At 53.0% G+C, this 21,028-nt stretch overlaps 2 protein-coding genes across 6 annotated transcripts; one reads left to right on the top strand and one right to left on the bottom strand.

The window, feature by feature from the left end:
• Positions 1–1,864: 1,864 nt before the first annotated feature.
• ORAI2 (ORAI calcium release-activated calcium modulator 2) lies at positions 1,865–12,149 on the top strand. Of its 5 annotated transcripts, XM_031967999.1 has the most exons (4): positions 1,865–1,952; positions 2,194–2,335; positions 6,286–6,523; positions 11,520–12,149. In XM_031967999.1, exons 3-4 carry the CDS (start codon positions 6,296–6,298, stop codon positions 12,063–12,065), a joined length of 774 nt encoding a protein of 257 aa, XP_031823859.1. In that variant the 5' UTR covers positions 1,865–1,952; positions 2,194–2,335; positions 6,286–6,295; the 3' UTR covers positions 12,066–12,149. The 5 variants fall into 5 exon arrangements, with proteins under 5 accessions (XP_031823859.1, XP_031823856.1, XP_031823860.1 ...); XM_031967996.1 differs by lacking the exon at positions 1,865–1,952 and having other exon boundaries at positions 2,288–2,347; XM_031968000.1 differs by lacking the exons at positions 1,865–1,952; positions 2,194–2,335 and adding an exon at positions 2,706–2,791.
• A 6,086-nt stretch (positions 12,150–18,235) lies between these two features.
• ALKBH4 (alkB homolog 4, lysine demethylase) lies at positions 18,236–20,966 on the bottom strand. The gene is made up of 3 exons (XM_031967994.1): positions 20,825–20,966; positions 19,774–19,971; positions 18,236–19,365 (listed from the first exon to the last, which is right to left on the bottom strand). Exons 1-3 carry the CDS (start codon positions 20,963–20,965, stop codon positions 18,754–18,756), a joined length of 951 nt encoding a protein of 316 aa, XP_031823854.1. The 5' UTR covers position 20,966; the 3' UTR covers positions 18,236–18,753.
• Positions 20,967–21,028: the final 62 nt, after the last annotated feature.

The following is a 21,028-nucleotide window of genomic DNA, read 5'->3' as shown; positions in this document are numbered from 1 at the left end:
AAGGGGAATTGCTTTCAGTGAGCCCATAAATATTTTCCTTTTTATATATGAAAAGGACCTGAAGTTAAAGCATCAGTGTGAACTCTGGGTCCCCCCCCTCCCTTTTCTCTGGCTTCCACACCCCACCTTCAGTTAGGGGAGAAGGGGATTCTGCCTTTAGTAGGCTCAGATCCTTTGTCCAAGGAGACAGCAAAGCCATTCAGGCTGGGTGAGAAACCAGTGGGGCAGCTTTTGAAGGCAGGACCTTGTGCTGCTTCGGTAACTCCCGTCAGGCTCCCGGAGGAGTGCTGATGGCCGTGGAAATGAAATCGAGCCATCTCCCCGACCAACTGTGGTGCAGCCGGATATCCATTCCAATGGAAATTTCCTTTAATTCCGACAAATGTGTCACATTGCAGTGCTCTTGCAAGTAGGGAAGACAACTTATGTAGGGCATGCAGCCCAGCCCAGTCTGGTGGAGAAATACATTTTTTTTAGTTGACTGGTCTTGTCCATCCATCACTGTGAATATTAGTGAATTATTCACACGCCCTTCCTGAAAAGAATTTTACACCACAGTGTAAAATTGAAGACTATTAGAAGAAAACAGCAAGAGGACCCGAAGCAACTTGCATTGAGAAAGGTGGGGTCTGCATGTCTGAAAATCCAAACCCAGATAAATGATTTCTTCTTGTTTCTTTTATCCAGTTTTGGTGTGGAATCATTTTAGTTGTCTTGACTGTGTGACCTCCCTTGGGGGTTTTCTTGGCAAAGATACAGGAATAATTAGCCATTTCCTTCTCCAGTTCATTTGACAGGTGAGGAAACGGGCAGACTGGGTGAAATGACTTGCCCAGAGTCACACAGCTAATAAGTGTCTGAGACCGAATCGGAACTCGTCCTTCGAGCTCCGGGTTAGCCACTATAGCGACACCTAGCTACCTTTTTTTATCGTATTTTCCAACAAAATAGGAGCTCGTGGAGAACAGGATTAGTTTAATCTCCCCAACACAAAGCTTGATCCGTAGTGTGATCGCTTAATCAATTGCTTGTTCAATAGAAACTGTATACCATAAAATTTAAAAATACACAGGAATAGTGACTTTCTTCTTGGTTTGGGAAAGCTAATAAGCTAGTGTAGACTTACACATTAAGAGAGGAAGAGGAAGGAGGGAAAAAAAATAGAGAATATCAGGCACCCGGATTTAATTGAATCTGCACTGTGGAGAGACTGGTTTTGCAGGTTGAGAAATCCATTTCAGCAGCAGATGTGCGGTCAATATGGTTTTTAATGGTCATTAAAAAAAAAAAAAAAACATAAAATGGGGGAGGAGGAACAAAAGCACTTACATATGCTGGGTTTTGTGCGAATATTCCCTCATTTGGTCCCGCCAAGGGCCCTTTGAGGAAAGTGCTATTATTATCCCCATTTTACGGATGAGAAACATCGGAGACGATGGTCCAGGGGTCGGGTCATTTTTGACTGGGGGTGTTTCTGACTAGGGGCCCAGCTCTGTATCCTTCAGAGAAATCGGGCTTCCTTCTTGCCCTCCCCCGTGTTTGTGGTGACGAAGCGTTTTACAGCCAGTACAACTTCAGGCTGGGGGGCGGGGGAGGCTGTCAGGCTATTGAGAGGGTTTTGTTTTCTTGGGGAGCACAGGCCGGACACGCGATTAGCGCCCACCCAGCCGCCTTATCTGCCCATCGGGTCCTTAGCCCAGAACCCGCGGAGGAAGCGGAGACAGTAACCAGTTGAGCAGCTTGTTACCAAACTAGGTCCCCAGGGCTACTTTGTATCTCGGCTATCTGCCCTCGGCGGAAATCCTTGGGGTCGTGTCCCCGGGTAGCGGAGCGGCCGCGAGAAGCTTGGGGGTGGAGCCTGGGACGGCGTTCAAGGCCGGGTTGCGGGGGGCTTCGGGAGCCCTGGGCGCTCTGGCACTGCCCTGGGAAGCGAGCCCGATGGGAGGGCCCAGGTCGGTCCCGACGGCTTGGGGCTCCGCTTTGTTGGCTGGCCGCTTGTGCTTCGGGGGGGTGGGGTGGGGGGGGTGGGAGATTTGACCTAGGGGCGGGGCCCGGGTGGGAGAAGGCTTGGGCAGCAAAAAACCCTCGTTCGTCGATTGCTCATTCCGGGCAAGGGGTGGGCACGATCAGTGGGTGGGGGGGGGGAGATCGGACCCCGAAGATCGACCCCAGCCCAGAACTCTTGTTTTACAGGCGAGGAAACCGAGGCACCCGGGTCCCGTTGTAATTCTCAGGACAAGTGGTATTCGAACCCCGGTCTCTGGGCAGTGGCCGCAGGGAAGGGAGCGAACCGAGGCCAGGACGAAGGGGGAGCTCTGCAAAGCGCTTGCCCCAGGTAGGGCCCCAGGTAGGGCCTGGCACATAGTAGGGACTTGACAAACTGGGGAGGTAGAAAGCTCACAAATGCTGCCAGGGCTTCATTACCCCACGCAAGCACACCCACGCACGCAGATGTCCGCTCTCGTACCTTCCAGCGCTACCCCTGCAGGCTGCGGCCCCGCCCCCGCCCCGGGCACCACGTGACCACTTTTCACTCTCGGGGCGCACCCCCCCGCTCCTGCCACCCCACGTGACCGCGGCCGTCGTTGTCCTGGTAGCGGCTGCGTCGGGGGCGGGGGAAGCGGCGGAGGCGGCGGGAGCGGGAGGGAGGGAGAGAGAGAGAGAGAGAGAGAGGAGAGGGAGGAGGAGGAGGAGGAGAAGGCAGGGAGCGGGAGGGGAGAGCAGAGCCGCGCCCCGGCCGCCGCCGCCGCCGCCTGCAGCGAGCCGGAGCCGAGGGCGGGGCGGCCGCTCGGTGAGTACGGGGGGCGCGGGGCTGGGGGCTGTCACGTGCCCCACGCGGGGGTGGGGAGGAGGAGGGGCCGGGGAACCCCCGCGGAGACGCGGCGCGTCACCCCGGCCACCCGTGGAAGCTTCCCCTAGACTAGGAGGGACCCCGCTGGGTGGGGGGAAGGGGGGCGCTGAAGGATGAGGACCAGCCCCAGAGGGCCGGCCGGAGGAGGGGACCTGGGCGGGCGGGGGAACGGTCCATATTGCGAGAATCGTGGGATCCTGGACGAGCAGCCGCGGAGCGTTCGGTGCGCAGAGCCTGCTCTGGGAGCCTTGGGGGAGAGGGGGAGCCGGGGCCCCGCAAGGACTCCACGTGGAGGTCTGCATCGAGGAGTGGGCTGGGGTGTGTGTGTGTGTGTGTGTGTGTGTGTGTCCACGCGCGCGCGCGCACTTCAGCTGTCCATGCATGCACGTTCTCGTGGAGAAACATCACGTTTGTGCTGTACTTCAGACACTTGGCGTGGAGAAAGACGTGTGTGTCTGCGTGTCTGTGTGTCGGGGCGTGGATGTCCGCTCCCGCGCACAAAGGGCTGTGTGTGTGTGTGTGTGCGGTCACTTCATCCCGCGGGTGCGCTTCCTTGAGGACCCCTCCGGCTCTCGGGGTGGGGGGGGGGCAGCTGACGAAGGCGCTTTTCCCGGGGACCCTTGTTGCTGCTGCCCACCCACGGGCGCTGAGGGTGGCCCCGGGGCATCTGCCACTGCGGCTGTGGTAATGCTCCTAGCCTTCCGCTGCTGCAGTACGGCGGGCTCTCCCGCTGGCAGTGCGAGCTGGCCCAAGGTAATCCCTTGGCTCGCTCCCGAGAGGCTCCGCGGTTGGTCGTGGCCACTGGGGGCACGTCCCCGTGGTGGGCTTGGAAAGGGGGCACTTGGCAGGAGCAGGAACCGGGGAGAGAGAATGATTGTGTGCTCCCTGCCATTCACTGTGGAAAGGGCCAAGGTAGGCTGGGGGATGGGACAGCTGCCTGGGCTCTATCACTCCTGCTTGCCGTCTCTGGACCCTCAGAACCCACCCAAATTCGCCCTCACGAGGCTGAATCTGGCCCAGCACTGCTCCCCTGGATTTTTGCCCATTCCGAATCTGCGGTGGATCGGGGGAAGGGGCTCCCTAGCGCTTCCCTCCCACTTTTAACGTCCATAGGATAAAATGAGGGTAATGTGGCAAGATTTAGGTAGGAGAGCAACTCAAAGGAAAGAACTTCCTAATTAGGAAGTTACTAGATCACTTAGAGCTAACCAATGGTTAGGTGGAATTAGTTTCCCTGAACCCTCCCTCAGAAAGTCCAGAGAAGGCTCTTCTCCGTGCTTTTCACAGGGAGTGTCAGTTACCTGTAATTGATGAAACAAGGGGGGGAGGGGGGAGGAGTGAGTAAAGAGAGAGTTACTCCTCAAACCCAGCGGAAAAAGGAGCTCAAGGTTTTCCACTGAGAATTATATAAACCATTAAATTCTGCTAAGATCGCCTCCCTTCTCCCTCAAAAAGGAGTCTTCCTGAAACTACTGATTCTCTCCTGAGAAGCAATTGTTAAAAATACAACTTGTGGATTAAAAGGGGGAAATGAGTGTACTTTTCAAATTATAGGCAAAAAAGGGGGGCAAAACCCCACAAGCCTCTGTTTGCTCCTGCTGCTGGCCCTTGTAAGATTCCCCTAGTCCTGCTTAGCTCACCAGGGTCCAGAAACACCGATTTGTTCGTAATAGCCTAAGCAGTCTTTTCCCGTAGACTTTATGTGTTGGGATCCTGTGCCAAGTGAACCAACCACAAGGTGCTTCTGACCTTGAGGTTGATTCCCCAATGAATTAGCGCTGATCATATATAGTTGTATGTGAAACATATCCTAGGGCAGGCAGTAAATAGGGCACTTGCCTGGAGTTAGGAAAACCTGAGTTCAAATTCATCTTCAGAACTTATTAGCTGATGAATCTGGGTAAGTCATTAACCCTATGTGCCTCAATTTCCTCATCTGTAAAATGGACTGGAAAAGGAAATGACAAATCATTCTAGTCAGTATCTTTGCCAAGAAAACCTCAGATGGGGTCACGAGGAGCCAGACATGATGAGACTAAAGAATAACGATGAGAACATAGTCTGATGCTTTAGAATTCTAAGTTCCCTAAAATACGCAAGAAATTAAGGCTATTACTTGACAAGACTCCCACAGATCAGTCCCTCTTCCATTTAGTTCCATCCTTCAAAACCAAATTTGAAATGGGTACCCTTCCATGTAGGTGGTGCAGTGGATAGTGCTGGGCTTGAAATCAGAAACATGTCCTCATAAATTCAAATCTGGATTCGGTAGATGTGTGACCCTGAAGAAATCACTTCACCCTGTCTGCCTCAGTTTCTTCATCTGTCAAATGAGCTGAAGAAGGAAATGGCAAACTACTCCAGTATCTTTGCCGAGAAAACCCCAAATAGGGTCACAGAACTGACCAGTCCCCCCACAGAATAACAACAATCTCCCCACCCAGTCTTCAATTACAGATTTTTCATCTAAAAATGTTTTTAATTGTTTCTGTTAAGACTCCTAATAGTTTCTAGTTATTATTTTTTTTTAGAGTGTAAAATATACCGAAAATTTCATTGTAACATCATGGGAGGAATTTTAAAGTCTATTGAGGAACAAATCTCTTCTTAGAAATGCTGTTTTCTGCTTTGAGTGTCTTCCTTGAGATGCTTGATCCAGATATTTTAAAAAGACTAGAGATGAGTAGTCTTGATTCTTCAGCTCTGAGAAGCGCTTGGAGAAATCTTTTCAAATGTTAACTAGGAAGCATCAGATGGTGTAATTTCTACTTGAAATTCTCATGTAGACAGGCGTGAAATGGTGGGTGTTGGGTGCTGGAATAGTTCCTTCCTTGGGGAGAGTTCGGGGAATTTGTAGCTAATCTTTCTGTTCCATCTATGTATTCACACCTGTGTCTGGAAGCTCTACAGGTAATTCTAATCAGGCAGGTTCAAGAAGTCAGGATTCTGCCTGGAGGTTTCATTCCCTGGGACTGTCCCTACTGTTGTAGACTCCAGCTTCATCTTGTACTCAGTGTTCTAAGCCTGGGCAGACCTCCCACATCTTAACATGAAATCTGGTAGCAACAGGGCTCTTTGATGTGATAGAAAGGGCACAGGAGAGGGAGTCCTAAGGATTCAAATCCAGATTCTGGGTAACCTTGAGAGAAATCACTTGATTTGTACCCCAGTTTCTTCATCTCTAAAATGGGAATAATCTTATTTGTCTTCTAGTCCCTCAATGAACTCTGTAAATGTGAGTTGCTATTAGGAAAGAGTTGGTTCTTTGCTTTTTTGGGTGACTGTTTGCTTATCAGGTCAGTTAGGGATGGGAACCATAGAATTACAGAATGAGTCGCTATGTCTTACAAAACGATCTCATGGTCTCGTCCAGTGTCCTTGGCTCCACTCAGAACATAGGTTTTCTCTTTTTTTTTTTTTTTCTTTCTCCCAAGCCTTGCTTCCATGATGAGTGCAGAGCTCAATGTCCCCGTGGAACCTTCCCCGCCTGCTTGCTCTGAACCAGGTAATAAAGGGATGGATTATCGGGACTGGGTTCGTCGAAGCTACCTGGAATTGGTCACTTCTAATCATCATTCAGTTCAAGCCCTTTCTTGGAGAAAGCTCTACCTGAGCAGGGCCAAGCTCAAAGCTTCCAGCCGGACTTCCGCCCTGTTGTCTGGATTTGCCATGGTGAGTTTTTCACTGATCCCTTGGGATGGGGAGATGCTGTCAGCAAGATCTGGCGTCTGCTGGGGCCCTTTGGGGCTTCCCAAAGTAAAGGGCTGCCCCTAGGCAGCTCTGGCAACAGGGTGATTGTTGGGAGATTTTTTGCCAGCATCCTGAGTTCTGGGGCGTGGGGAGGGGAGGGAGGGGTTGAGGTCGGTCTTTCTGGACCACACATGCAAGTTAGTTGATAAGAATTCAGGAACACCGGGTCATGAGACTTCGCAGACATGAGCTTCATACTCTGTGCTAAGAGAATGGCACAGTTCTGGCGATTTGATGCCTTACGAAGTAGCTTCACATACTTCCTTCTCATCGCAATCCACTGAGGTAATGAGTTAAGAGTTATCATTTTACAGAGGGAGAAACTGAGGATCAGGTTAAGGTCACCCCAGCAGGAAGTTGGAGCCATGGCAGCCTTTGCTTTCCCCCCTCAGTCTCGCATCTCACTCCCAAGGGCCCTTGTTCTCATCCCCCCCCCCCAGTCTCTGTCTGTACTTCCTAGGGGAGGATACGTGGGAGCTCCATAAGCGTGTTCACAGAACGTAGCTCTCCCAGACACGCTTGCTCCTGCAAGGCCAGCCTCGGGCCGGTGCCATGTGAGTGACTTCCTGTACTTGGCTTTGGAACGTGAAAGACCGAAATAGGACACGGGGTCAGCTTTGCTGCCAGTTTGGAAGAGGCCTGACTCCCCGGATGTGACTTGAGCCACAATGGTTGGCAGAGATGGCCTCCGACCTCAGGAGCCATGAGAAAGTTCTCTTCAGCTCGGCATGAAGCGCCTACTGGGTGCAGGCACCTGCTGGGTGCTGGTATGTAGAGGCTGTACCCAGAGACTTACAAATGAGGTGCTCAGAGAGGAAAGAGGGAGTGTGGACAGTGCTGAGGATGTGCCTGATGTCTCGGAAGGCCGTCCCTTAGCAAGGGGCCGAAAACTTGGCTCCCAAGGAGCCTCAGACACACGATCTCATGTAGCGTTTTTGAAGAAGGCCAGCTAAATGGCTCCCACTTCCTGCAGAGCCCCAAACCTGGAGGATTTGGGATCAGCAAATCTTGCATCTGAAGGATCTGGGTTTCCCTGATGTGGGGCAGGCTCTGTTTTCCCAGCTTAGACTCGCCCTCCAAGCCGAGGCCCAGAGGCTCAGTTAGAAACACCCAGTCCCATTTTGGGCTGGGAGCCCAGGGTGGGACGGCTTCTTGGAAAAGGTGAGTCCCGAGAGCAGCCTTCACACCTGGAGGTTCGGTCACTCCCGTCTGTCCTCGGGGACACGGGGAGGAGGCCGTCCCTTGTGTTGCCTCGTTAGTGCTATGCAGGACTGGATTTGTGCCTGAACCGCCCTCGGTGACCCTGTACCCGGCTCTCCGGCCTCCGGTCCCCGTCAGCCTTCGGCAGCGTGCCGCCCCTAGGGTCCTCACAGCTCCAGCGCTGTCGCCCAGAGCCCACAAAGCAAGCACGACATCATCTGGCACAGAAGCTGAGCTGAGTCCTGAGAGAAAGAATACTCGGGACAGGAGATCACGGCCTGGCTCAAGCATGGAGGTGGGAAATGAAGAAACGGTTTGGCTGATGCCTCAAGGAAGCCACAAAGTGGAGTCACAGCAAGTGGTGGAAAGCAGGAGCCACGTTGTGGAGGGCCCAGATGCCGACTCGAGGAGTTGGCGTGTGGCCCTCGCCCTGGAGAGTGACCGGGCCCAGCGTGGGCCCCGGGGAGCTGGGGGTTTGTAGGGGGATTGGAGGAGAGCCAGTGAGTGGGGACCTCACAAGGAGGTCAGTCGGCCTTCCTGGTACTGCGGAGGATTGGAGTAAAGAGAAAAGCAGAAATATGAGTCAATAAGGCAGCCAAGGGCCAGAAGAGAGCTCAAGGTGCCTCCGAGGTCAAGGCCGTCCCCAACTAGGGAGTGCTCCCTAGGACGACCTCATCGGCGGCACCGTGAGTTTAACTATCACCTCAGCCCAGAGGCATCTCGCCAGCCCCAGGTTTCCCCGAGCAGGTGAGTCAGCTCCCTGGCCACCTGTGGGACCCCGGATCGAGGCAGATGTCTCGAACTCAGCGTGACTAAAACTGACCACACCATTTCCCCTCAAAGCTCCCCATGTGCAAACTTTTCTTTCTTTAAAAAGCTTCCCCATCAGCTGCTAGGTGGTGCAGTGGATAGAGCACCAGCCCTAAAGTCAGGAGGACCTGAGTTCAAATGTGAGCTCAGACACTTAACACTTCCTGGCTGTGTGACTCTGGGCAAGTCATTTAATTCCAATTGCCTCAGGGAAAACAAAAAAAACAAAACAAAAAAAAAACTTCCCCATCATCCTGGTATCTGAGGTTTAGTCAGTCATCTTAGTAGGAGCCTCCTCCCCACTCTCACCTTCTCGAGGCCTCCAGCATTGACTCCTCTCACCACTGGCTTCCTCCTGAGCTCCGGCCCTCATCTTCTCTCATCTGGATCATGGAGGTGGCCTTCCCGCTCAGGCCATCCTCTACCAAAGTCATCCTCCTTAAGCACAACCCTGATGCTGGGACTTTCCTGCTCAGCCGGCTCCCATGGCTCCCTGTTACCTCCAGGATCAATCACAACCTGGCCCCAACCCCGTCTTTCTGACCTCAGTGGACTCTGTTCTTCCTGCACCACTCAAGCTGCCAAACCAGCCTTCCTTCTCTGCCTCACACGTGACATCCCACCTCCCATCTTTGTGTCCCGGACTGGGCTTCCCTCATGCCTAAAAGGCCTGGCCTCCCAACCTCCAGGTCTTCGAAGGAGGCTCAAGCCCCGTCTCCTGCTCTGAGCCTTTCCTGGTCCTCCCTGCCTCCTCCCTTGCCCCACACCAGCATCCCTACAACTTCTGATCCCCAGCCCTCCCACACAACTTTGTGGTCACTGTTTGTCTGTGGATACGACACGGTCACGTCTCTACGTAGATGTTCCAGATGGGCGCTCTCTGCAGAGAGGTTATGTGTGAGTGTGTACGCATATGCTCCATATTCTCTGCCGGTACTTGCTACGTACTTGCCTCCCTACTAGAAGATGAGCTCCCTGTGGATAGAGATCGCCTCATTGTTGTACCTGCATCCCTAACCTAGCACAGCGCTTGGCGCATAGTAGGTGTGTTTATTGAGCTCTGTAGAAATGATGAAGATCCAGAGAAAATGCCCAGTTCCCTTTGGTCGATCTTTGATGATCCCGAAGGTGGCCGATGTTTGTTTCGGAGATTTGGGGATCGAGACCCCCTTATCTGACTCTATTCGGCCGTTATTCTTCCCAAAGGCTGAGACGTCTCTTGCCCCTCTAAGATCTCTGGAAGTGTTTTCTCCCCCTTTGGGCTCTCGCTGCTACGGAGGGAGAGCAAACGCCTGGGGTCCTGTGCTAACCCCCACATTTCTTTAAAGATGATGCCCCTTCTGATCTTCTCTTTCCAAGCCTGAGCAGCCCTCATCTGGCTGACCTTTCCTCCCAGGCCCCATCGTCCATCCCTCTTGTTTTCTCTTAACCACTGTTAATAGCCCCTGCATCTCTTCCACATCCTTTTGACCCGAGCACAACTTGTAATAAGAGTGATTGAGTCATGAAGGTGATGGAGAGGGGATGACTCGGGGCCTTGCTCCATCTCCTAAGCAGGTGGGGGTGCTCTGCTGCCTGGTCTTCAGCTTGTGGCCCCTGTGACCCCGGGCTTTTCTTGGTCTGTGCAGGATGGAACAAAAGGGAAGCAGCTTCACCTTCAATCTGAGTAGTTAGACGTGCAGGGAGAAAAGAGGGAGATCGTTCCTCTGTCTAAATCATTTGGGGCAGCTTTGGGCGCCTCCTAGCTTGTGCAGGCCTTGGCAGAGTCCATCCCCCTGTGGCTGGGGAGGTGGGGCGCTTCCCCTCTCCTTCCTCTGGGAACTAATTGGATCCCTTTGCTTTAAGGTAATCAGGCTTCTGGGGTCAGTGCACCCTGGGAGGGCTGGGAGTTTTGTTAGCAGAGCGTGAGCCCCTGTGCACTGCCCGCCTCTTCCGTCCCACGCAGGGGAAGGCAGCTGTTAGGGGAACAGGGCGGACTCAGGATACATACACACACACACACACAGACATTGTGCTGGAGAGCCATGGATCCCAGATCCGGGCTGGGCCATTTGGGCCGACAGACAGTCCTCAAGTCACCTTTAACCTGTCTGGGAAGAGGGGGTGCACCCGCTCACCTTTCCCAGCCCTCCTCGGATGGACCATCCAGGGCATGGAACTCCCTGAGCTGCTCATTTGCATCCCAGGAGCCCCGTGGAATAAGAGCCCTGGTTTAGTTCAAGCGATTCGGAGCTCGCCTGATGGCAGAAACTCAGCATCCTCAAATTTCTGCCAAGAACCAGCAGCCTGGATGACGCTCTGAGGCCGTCCGTGAGCAGCCAGCGCAGTCCCAAGGAAACACCGCCAGTGGCCTGGGTACTTTGTAGTGGTGACTAAGACCGTTAGTGAAGGGTTAAAATCATTACTTAGGAGCCAAGAGGTAAAAGCAAAACTGCTCACACTTGTCTAAGATTATCTAAGCCAGGGGCAGCTTGGTGGTGCAGTGGGTAGAGCCCCAGCCTTGAAGTCAGGAGGACCTGAGTTCAAATCTGACCTTAGACACTTATCTCTTTCTGGCTGTGTGACCCTGGGCAAGTCACTTAACCCCAATTGCCTCAGGGGGAAAAATTGTCTAAACCAGGACTTCTTAAACTTTTTCCACTTATGACCCCTTTCTGCCCAAGAAATCTTTATGCAACCCCTGATATACAGATATGTATAAACTAGGGACACAAATCAAATATTTACTGATCATAGATCATAATCACATGACCCACCACTACCACATTCAGCTCCAAACGGGTTCATGGCCACAGTTTAAGAAGCTTTGGTCTAAACCAGCTAGACAGGGGGGCTCGGTGGCTGCCCCCTTCCCTTCACGCCCGCTGGCCGCGTCGGCCCGCTCCAAGGCGCCCCCTTTGTTTTGCAGGTAGCCATGGTGGAGGTGCAGCTGGAGATGCAGTACCAGTACCCCCAGATGCTCCTGATAGCCTTCAGCGCCTGCACCACGGTGCTGGTGGCCGTCCATCTCTTTGCCCTCCTCATCAGCACCTGCATCCTGCCCAATGTGGAAGCCGTGAGCAACATTCACAACTTGAACTCCATCAGTGAGTCCCCCCACGAGCGCATGCACCCCTACATCGAGTTGGCGTGGGGCTTCTCCACCGTGCTGGGGATCCTCCTCTTCCTGGCGGAGGTGGTGCTCCTGTGCTGGATCAAATTCCTCCCTGTGGACTCGAGCGCGAAGGACGGGCCCGGCTCCAAGCCGGGCCCGAGCAGCCACACGGGTTGGCAAGCTGCCTTGGTGTCCACCATCATCATGGTGCCGGTGGGTCTCATCTTTGTCGTGTTCACCATTCACTTCTACCGTTCCTTGGTCCGGCACAAAACGGAGCGCCACAATCGGGAGATAGAGGAGCTCCACAAACTGAAAGTCCAGTTGGACGGTCACGAGAGGAGCTTGCAGGTCGTGTGAGTAGCCGGACACACAAGGGGGAGGGGGGATGTCTCTGTCAAGGGCAAAGAAGCTGGAAATAAAACAAGTATTTTGGTCACAGGAGCACGATAGTTGCTTGAGTTTTTCGGAAATTAAAAAGCCAAATTGGTAATTCCTGTTTCTGGGAGGCTGCTTAGACATTGCCAGATAGTTCCAGACCAGAATCTTATTTGGTCTCAATCCCATAAATCTGTGGGAAGTTTTCCTGGAGATTATGGAAGTATTTTAAAATAAGAAACTGTTGCCAAAAGTAAGTTTCCCGCTCCCTTTCCATCTAACAAAAGTAAATAATTTTAGGAACTTAAGAGACCAGCCTCCTTGGGCAGGGGGAAGCATGGAGGCTGGGGTTGGGGCAGCCTCCTTGGGCAGGGGAAGCATGGAGGTTGGGGTGGGGGTCAGCCTCCTTGGGCAGGGGGAAGCATGGAGGTATTAGGGTAGAGGCGGCCTCCTTGGGCAGGGGGAAGCATGGAGGTTGGGATCTTTCATTCATGGGGTGCCCTGCTTCTAAAGTCTCAGTGTTGAGTGACTGGACGTTGCCCCCTTTCCTGTGAATTGCTAATAAGGAACGATGCAAGCCCTATCCTGGAGCTGGGCCTCCCTTCCTTGCCTCTTGTAGCCTCTACAGCACAGGGAGGGCAGTGAGGACGTGAGCCTGGCGGTTCCATTTGTTCTGAGCCCCAAATTCTTGGAGGAGCCGTGCAGACAGACCCTAAGAGTGGGCCACATGAGCCACCTAAGGAGCAGCGTCTGCCTTCTGCTCCCTTACCCATGTGCCGCTGATCCATCAGGGTGGTGAGGGATGGGAGGCTCATTCCCGGGACTCACCAAAGACGCCAAAAAGTTTTTCTTCCTGCCCCGTGTTCCCTGGCACGTCCTGCTCTTGCCCAGACTTGTACCCGAAGCCTTCTTCCCCGGCACTGGGAGGGCACCTTGTTTGACAAGAAAACTCTCCAGTCCCCACAGAGGGAGAGACAGGTGGTGCCATCTTCATGGCAGGCCTGAGGCCGGGGATCTCTGAGGTTGAAGGATGGTGGGGGGGTCCCCGTGCCCCTCTCCAGGGGCCTCCCTCAGAGGTCACCCAGACTTGTGCTTCCAGTTTCTCACTCTCATGTCCTCACTCCTTGGATGGGCTACATTTTAAATTGCTCTAATCTGAGTCCCAGACCGGGACTTGTCAGCTTCACGTGGGCCCAGATTGGTTTTTGTGGCTCAGTGGGAACAGCCAAAACTTCCTGGGAAGCCCCAGGCCTGGGTCTCACTTCTGTAAAATGAAAGGGTTGCCCTCAGTGCTTCCTGAGAACCCTCCTACGATGATTTCCCGCAGGGTTCCTAACCCGGCACAGACCCTTTAGGAGGCCTGGGGCAGACAAGAAGAAATGACGTCTCTCGTCCCTATGACGTCTCACTGAAATTTAGTCTTTCTTAGTTAAACATACTATTCCTACACTTACCCAGGCCCAAAGGGTCCGTGACCCAAGAGACATCCCCCTTCACGTCCTCAGAAAAGAGCACGGTGGGAGGGAGAGACCTGGCTTCCCCGCAAGGGCGGCCGCCCCAGGGGACTCTGGGCACATCGAGGGCTGTCTCTGACCTTTGCCGTATTTCCACGACAGAAGCCCCAACCTCACAAGAAAGCTTTTTGCTTGGAGAGCAGACTCTTCTTATCTCTAATGTCCACTTGCCAGATAAGGTTTCAGAGGCTATAAAGTCCTTCGAGGCCTCTGGCCAACAGCACTAATCACGTAGCGTAAACGTGGAGAGCTTTCCTGTGAGTGCGTAGGAATTCCTAAGAGAAGCGGTGGCGGCCATGAGAGGTCAGGGCTCACACCCAGCCTGTCATCGGGCAGAGCCCCGGGCCTTTCTGCAGGCCGCAACAGGCACGCTGAGGTCCCAGGGCAGGTCCAGCCCGCCTGCCTAGCCACGCACCCGGCAGTGGTCCTTATCTGGCTGTCCTCGAGGGCCTGAGCCATCTCGTTGAGCTGAAGACAAATCGTGAGATGGGGACGCTGGCTCTGCATGCTCTTTAGACTTTCTGTTTCTGCTTAATCTGTGCCTTCATCTTGTACATGCCTGATTTACTCTCGTAAGCGCTATAAGACTCTGTAACCTGAGATCCCTGCACGAAAACAGCTTTGCATTTTGTACCACGATGCATGAGAGAGAAGAGTTCTGGCTCTCCTCCAAACGGTCCACAAGGGATCTGATCACTGGGAGCCAAAGGGAAGGCCGAGCCCACGGCCCCCTGGCCCGGCCACAGACATGTTAAGAAGCTCTGGGCGGACCATGGGCTGGACGGCTCTGAGCTGCTGCAGGCCTTAAAAAAAGCCTCCATTTTCTGGCCAAAGTTGGCCCTATTCAGACCCTTCTAAAACTTATTGTCGTCTAGACTTTTGACTTGGATCCAACTAGTAATAAACATGGAGCAGCAGCAGCAATGCCCCTGAAGAGGCGCCATCTCCTCCACCATGGAGGGCCCAGGAGTTGGGGCACCACAAGGGTCCCCTCCCAGCTTCGGAGGAGCTTCATGTTGCCCATGAAGGTTCTCAGGGTCTTATTCAGAAGAGATGAAGAGCTGATACGTACCTGGAACTGACTACAGCACCGGCTGGAGCCCAGCTTCTTCAGCTCTGGTTAGAGACCCCACGTGGGGTCTTGTAATTCAGTGTGGGAGTTAGTCCAGCTTTTTAAACTGGTTGGAGACCCCATGTGGCGTCTTGTAACTCAAGGTGGGGGGAAAAGTCCAGCTTCTTTAACTGTGGATGGAGATTCTATGTGGGGTCTTGCAAAATTACAAGTCAATGTTTGATTCATATACCTGTGTACCCAGAGTTGCATAAAATTTCTCGGGCAAAAAGGGATCAGGAGTGGAAAAAGTCTAAGAAACTAGAGAACCAGCTACAACTATCTCTAAATTAAGTGGCTTGAAGTTGCAAGCCAGAAAAAAAAAAACTTGACAAAACAAAATGGGGGAGAAATTTTATGAGTTCTCAAAAGCTGGATGCTGTTTGAGGAAGGTTACAAGAATTACTCTGGGCACAGTAGGGGCTTCATAAATGCTTGTCAGTTGATTGACCCTTTGCAATGTGCCGACTCCTTCAGTCCTTGGACTGCTCTGGAGGCCCAGGGCTGATGCTGGGTCCCATCCTGGGGAGCAGGGAGGGGGGAGTGTCTCCCTGCATTTGTTTGTACTAAACTCAAATCCAGGCTCAGATCCCCTGAGGCTCCGAGAGCAGCCTGGCCTACTATTTTCTAATTAACTCCTGGCACCACAGTTCCTTCTCTGTCCTGGCCTTCCCAGTGCCTGTCAAACATTAACGCTCCAGTATTTCGAGATGACCCCGAATCAGCGCACCTCCGAGTTTCAAAATTCACCCGTTCCTATTTTAGGCACCAAGAAGGCCGAATGTTTTTAAGCATCCCGATGATAATCGTGTTATCTATTGACTTCTTTTACACCAGAATGGTTTGGCCTCAGAGGCATAAAGCTGGCACTTGGACAGATACTTGTACCTCCCTTGGATGGCTTTAGTCATTATCAGTGCATGGAAATCATGTAAAGTTTATATATTGTACATAATCCCTCTCCCACATGGGCTGAATAAATAACTGAAGCTTTAAAAAGCTCATCCCCTTTTGGGTAGTTTCAAAGATCCAGACTCAGAATCGTGGGGATGGTTGTGACCTCTGGAGGCCTGTCCCCTGGGGCCAAGGACTGCCTGTTCATCCCAAGAACATGTTTTATTCACCCTTCTCTTAAGGACCCCTGGATCCTCCTCAATGAAAGTCTTTTGCCTGACTGCCTTAAAAAGTCTTACACTTACTTCCACGTCTCAGAGATGGCTCCATTCCTGTTGTACAAAAAGGGACATCTTTCCCCAAACCAAAGTGATGCTGACTGTGCTTGACCTAAACCTTGGCCGTCTCCACCCCATTATCCCGGACTGCAGAAGGGATGGACGTTCAATAAAAGGCAAAGCCGAAGAGTCTACTGAAGGAAGCTCTGGCTCCCGAGATCATGGGTGACCATTGTGGGTATGGAATGATTGCACCATGACTTATCTCACCAGGTAGCGTGGGGTGGGGGCTTCTCTCACTTCTAACCCAGCTGAGTGGGAGCATATAATTAACTCAATGAAGGATAGAATTTTAATAATAGGGAAGGTTGTTTGAAACTATGCTTTTTGGGACACTGGCAGCTAGAGCAGGATATCAGAAGCCACAGATTCAAGTTCCAACCCCCAAGACACTGGGAAAATCATTGTCCTTCCTCCTCCCCCCTCAGTTCCATCTGGGATGGGGGAGGGTGGGGAGGGGTATTCCAATGGCTCTCTTTAACATTCTAACCTGTATTAGGGGAATTTAGCATATAGGAAGGACTGGACAATATCATTTGTAAACTCATTTGAGAAAAGGGTTAGTGTTTTGTACAAGAGCTGGATTAGCCTTTTTCTCCTTGGGAGAAGAGGGGAAAGCTATGAGGCAGATAATTATTTTGTTATGCTATCCCCAAAATAGCCCAACCTGAATAGAAGGGGACCTCAAGTAAGAAGAGGAGGGGGACGTGGGGTGTATTCCATGTAGTAGTGCAACTCCCAAGGTCACTGTAGCGTAGGTTTGGGCTGGGCTAGAGTCTGGGCTTATGTTCGTCTAGCCTGGATTAGAATGAGACTCAGGGAAATGGAATTGGCTGTAGGGCCAAACGGTTGGTCCCAGATACTTGAGAACAGGGGGTCTTGATTTTGTTAATGGCACGGCGCCCCCTTCTCAGAACTACATTTGTGAATGCTTAAGATAATCTATTGAATGTTACAAAAGAAACCAACTTTATTGACTACAACAAAGTAGCCAAAAGGATGTTTTAAACAAATCCAGACCATAGATTAAGAATCCCAATTTTAAATTACACTCCATAGTTCAATCTGGATCCCCCCAAGTCACTTAAGACCCGGTGCTGACATGATGACCTTTAGGCTTGGCTCTAGAACTACTTTGGTTCCCCTGGGGTCTTGCAGGCTGGGATTGGGCAAGATTTCCTGTGACTATTTCAGTCTGGAAGAACCCCTAGGGGTTTCTCGTATGAGAACCGAAATACCCTCACAGCGTCACCGGGCAAAGGCACAGAAGTACCCGTGCAGCAGAGGATCTAAAGAATCACAACTTTGACAAATTCTCATTGGTTCGCCTGTGCCCAAATTTAGAATTCAAAGCAAATAAACAAAACTATTTTCTGAAATTTTCTGGAATAGAAAGCACAGGATAAAATGAATTATCATGTCCTTATGGCAGAATAGAATGGCATTCTGTAGAAAGCCATGAAGAAGTAGTGAAGATAAGCTGAGAGCACTTTATAAATTTGGGGTCCTAATTCCAACTCTTTTGAGGACTACTAGGGGACCTCAGATTTACCCCCTAATCTGGCAAATGAGAGGACTGGGGTGAATGACCTTTACGGCCTCTCAATTCTAAAATTCTTTCTTAATACAGAATTTTGTATTTTATACTTTGTTTATTATACTTGGAGTTTATAAAAAAATATTAGAAGTTCCACCTTGGAAAATGGGAATTCTACAAAGTTAAAATAGATCTGTGGGAACGTGATATGTGGGATTAAACATGATATATGAGAGCACGCTGATAGCAATGTGGGCTAGATTCCCAGGGGCACAGATTAAGGTAAAACCCAAGTGGACAGCATGGGGACACAGCACACAGCAATGTCCCAAGTGCCTCGGCTCTTTGGGGTTTCCAGAGCCCAGTGTTCTGCAGCCAGGACGTTGGGCTGCATGAAAAAGCTCAGCAGGCCTTGGAGCTGCTTGTCCCCAGAAGCAGCCGGTTCTGAACCTTAAGTCTTTACAATGAGATTTTCTCTGCTGGACGGGCATCCTCACTGTCCTTGGGGGGGGTAGGGGGGGGGGAGGACCTGTGGTACTGCCCAGCACATAAGAAGGTCATTAATGCCGTCCTACTCTGCCAGGAACGAGGGCCTCTATCTCAGGCTGCTAGGTCTACCTCTTACGAAACCATCCTGGTACAAGGATTCTTGAGACCCAGGTGGGCCTCCCTGCCCCGTTTCAGAATGGGGTGACTGCACCAGCAGCATCTGCCACTCAAAGAATGGAGGCCAGACAGTCCTTACTTCCAACACCATCTCAGAGTTTAAAAAAATATACATTTAATGACACAGATCATTTTCCCATGGAATGCTACATATATTTAGAATGACCCCACTAGATTTACATTGATTTGGGTGAAGTAGATGTAATTAGAGAGGGGCCTTTTTCACCCATAGAAACTTTCACAGGCAAAGATCTACCATTCGAGGGTCAAATCTTCTCAGTTGAGCCAGGATGGGAGTGTGCTGTGAACTCACAGAAGCCAGGCTGCCTCATCACAATCCTTGCTGCCCTCCCCAGCTCCACCATTCAGGACCCTCAAGGCCCTCAGGCCTTGAAAGGTGAGAATTCCCAAAGGGCCGTGACAACTGAGCAGGCCAGACAACGCCCCTTTTGACGACAGGGCTCCGGGTGCACTTTTCTTAAAATGACACAGCTGAATTAAGATGAGTTCTCCTGTTAGGAATCCCACGTGTCCAGGCAGAGCAGCACTGACAGGCCCCGGATTTGTTTCCTGATGATTCTGGGCTGGCGGCTCCCTTTCTCTGTGCTGCTCACACGGGTTTTCCCTGGAAGGAGAGAGCTATTTCCAGGAGCTCCTGCCCCAGTTCTTCCTGCTTTCCTCCAGGACAGAACTCAGCTGACAGCTCCCGAAAGGTGGCACAGATTCGGTGGCTCTCAATGTGCTGGCGGTGGATGGCGTGTTTCCACTGATAGCGGGCAGCTCCAGACAACACGAGCAGGGACCTAGCAGGTAGGTGAATGGCCACTTCCACCTGGTCACAGGAGACAGATCTGGTGCTCGGAGAACCCGAAAGGTCTCCCATCTCTGGATCATTTGGCCCAGAGCTCCTTGTTCTCTGCTGAGCCACAGAAAGTAACTGAAGTCTCTCACCCGAGTCCTGAGACATGGACAGCACCGTTGGGGAGAGCAGATTGAGGCTGACTAGCCGTTCTCCCCAGAGCCAGGAGTCATCCAAATGGGGGTCAATCGCAGAGCCTCGTTCAGGGTGGTAGTCCAGGTTACACTGTTCAACCGGCAGGAACCTCTCCAAGATGGGATAGGTCCCCATCCTCTGCACGATCTCTCGGCTGAAGCTGGGCAGGCCGTCAAAGCTGCCGGGTTTCAGCTTCTGTTTCCTAAAATTGACTCTGGGGCCATAGTCCTGGAGAAAGGGAAAGGAACGGTGACGTTCGCTTGAGAAAATTCAGTAGGCAGCACATTTCCTGATTAAACTGGATTTTTAACTCAGGCATCAGGCCCAGTGCTCTCCTGTGCTTGGGACCATCTCCGGAGGTCACTGCGGCCAAAACGATCCTCCCTTGTCGGTGAGGAGCCCTCCACTAACGAGATCAGGTGTTTCAAGTTGGAAATCTGACTTGGTAGCATCCCCTGAGCTTGAGCTGCTGCCGGAGACCTCAGGAGAGGGCGCTGTTACAGGACAGCACCCCGGGGAAGGGCCTCATCACAGCAAGACGGACACTAAAGGAGGAAGGGGGAGCGACTCCCATCCACTCCCTGTGGCCGGTCCCACTTCTCACAGAAGCCAGTGAGGCCCCAGCAGACGCCGTACCTGTTTCCTCCTTCCAGACTGGGAGAGTTTCCAGTCGTCTTGGTCCATTAACCGAACCAGCTCGGCCTCCTCCTCGACACTGACAAAGTCCCTTATCAGAGTTACTCCTGGGAAAGGAAAGGCCCAGCCTGCAAATGCTGAATCCTCCGCTCCCACGGCGAAACCCGTTTCCAGGCAGTAGATAAAATGGGCCGGTTTCTGCAAAGGAAAAGGCAAAAGGTCCCGGATGAGAAAGTTTCATTTTCAAGGGTCAAGTCTCTACGACCTCACGGCCTCAGCAGGAAAAGAAGGTAAAAGCCATTCGTGAAACACCTACTACGTGCCCGGCACTGTGCTGCTCAGAACTTTACCACTATCTCATTTGGTCCTTGCTACAACGCAGGGAGGAACCCCCGGCTCGTCCCCAGGAGCACCTGCCCCTGCCGAGCCACGCCCCCTTTCCCAAGAAGCTCGGAGGGTCTTTCCTCTATTCCCTTCCTGGTTTCTAGCAAATTAAAGCCTCTGCTCCCCTGCCAGGCCAGGAGATGCTCCCCACGCTGAGCTCCCACCCCCACCTCCCGCGACTCTTCCTCAGGCCCCGGGCTCCTCCACGCCCTCTGCTGGGCCGGTCGGCCCCGCGGCACGGCCCGGGGACCAAGGGCAGGCTTCCCGCAGGAGGCACAGGGAGCGAGGAGAGCCGCCCACCGAGGGAGGGTAAGGGCCAGGACCCGGACCCTGGAAGGCAAGTAGTCCCGCTTCCCCCGGGGGCGGGGCAACCAGATCAAAGTGGCCGGGAGAAGTCTGGGGGCGGGGCCGGAGAGGGGAAGGGCGGGGACTCCGGGAGCGAGGCCGCGAGGGGAGTCCCGGCCGCAAGGGGGACCCCTCCCGGTAGCCACGTGACTCGGCCTCGCCTTGCCCATCTGAGAAGTGGGCGTGAAGGCGGGCGCTTCCCGGGCCAAGGGCGGCCAGTGCTCCCGTGGGACTGGCGGAGCCCTGAAGATGAAGGCCCTGACCGCGCCACACGGAGGAGAGGGGGTGGCCGCCCCGTCCCGCCCTCAGACCCGGCTCCCACCTGCGGGGGCAGGGCTCCCGACACGCCTCCGCCCCGCTCGCGCTCGCACAGCAGGCAGCTCCGGACCCCTTTGCAGCCGCAGCCTCGGGGCCGCGCGCCGCGGTCGCCTCGGCGCTCTCCACCTGCCGCCGCCGCCGCCATGCAGAGGTCCAGAGCGCTGCCTCAGCGGAGCGTGTGCGCAGGCGCGGGCCGCGGAGGCCGCTG

This window comes from Sarcophilus harrisii, chromosome 4 (assembly GCF_902635505.1).
Source record: "Sarcophilus harrisii chromosome 4, mSarHar1.11, whole genome shotgun sequence".
NCBI classification, from domain to species: domain Eukaryota; kingdom Metazoa; phylum Chordata; class Mammalia; order Dasyuromorphia; family Dasyuridae; genus Sarcophilus; species Sarcophilus harrisii.
The sequence above is the reverse complement of the archived record's forward strand: the minus strand, read 5'-3'. Positions and strand labels throughout refer to the sequence as shown.

Coding starts and splice junctions, on each gene's coding strand:
- ORAI2 (XM_031967999.1), top strand. CDS start 6,296: ATGATGAGTGCAGAGCTCAATGTCCCCGTGGAACCTTCCCCGCCTGCT. Junction 6,524..11,519: donor TGTTGTCTGGATTTGCCATG/GTGAGTTTTTCA, acceptor TTTGTTTTGCAG/GTAGCCATGGTGGAGGTGCA.
- ALKBH4 (XM_031967994.1), bottom strand. CDS start 20,965: ATGGCGGCGGCGGCGGCAGGTGGAGAGCGCCGAGGCGACCGCGGCGCG. Junction 19,972..20,824: donor CGGGAGCCCTGCCCCCGCAG/GTGGGAGCCGGG, acceptor TTTCCTTTGCAG/AAACCGGCCCATTTTATCTA. Junction 19,366..19,773: donor AGTCTGGAAGGAGGAAACAG/GTACGGCGTCTG, acceptor CCCTTTCTCCAG/GACTATGGCCCCAGAGTCAA.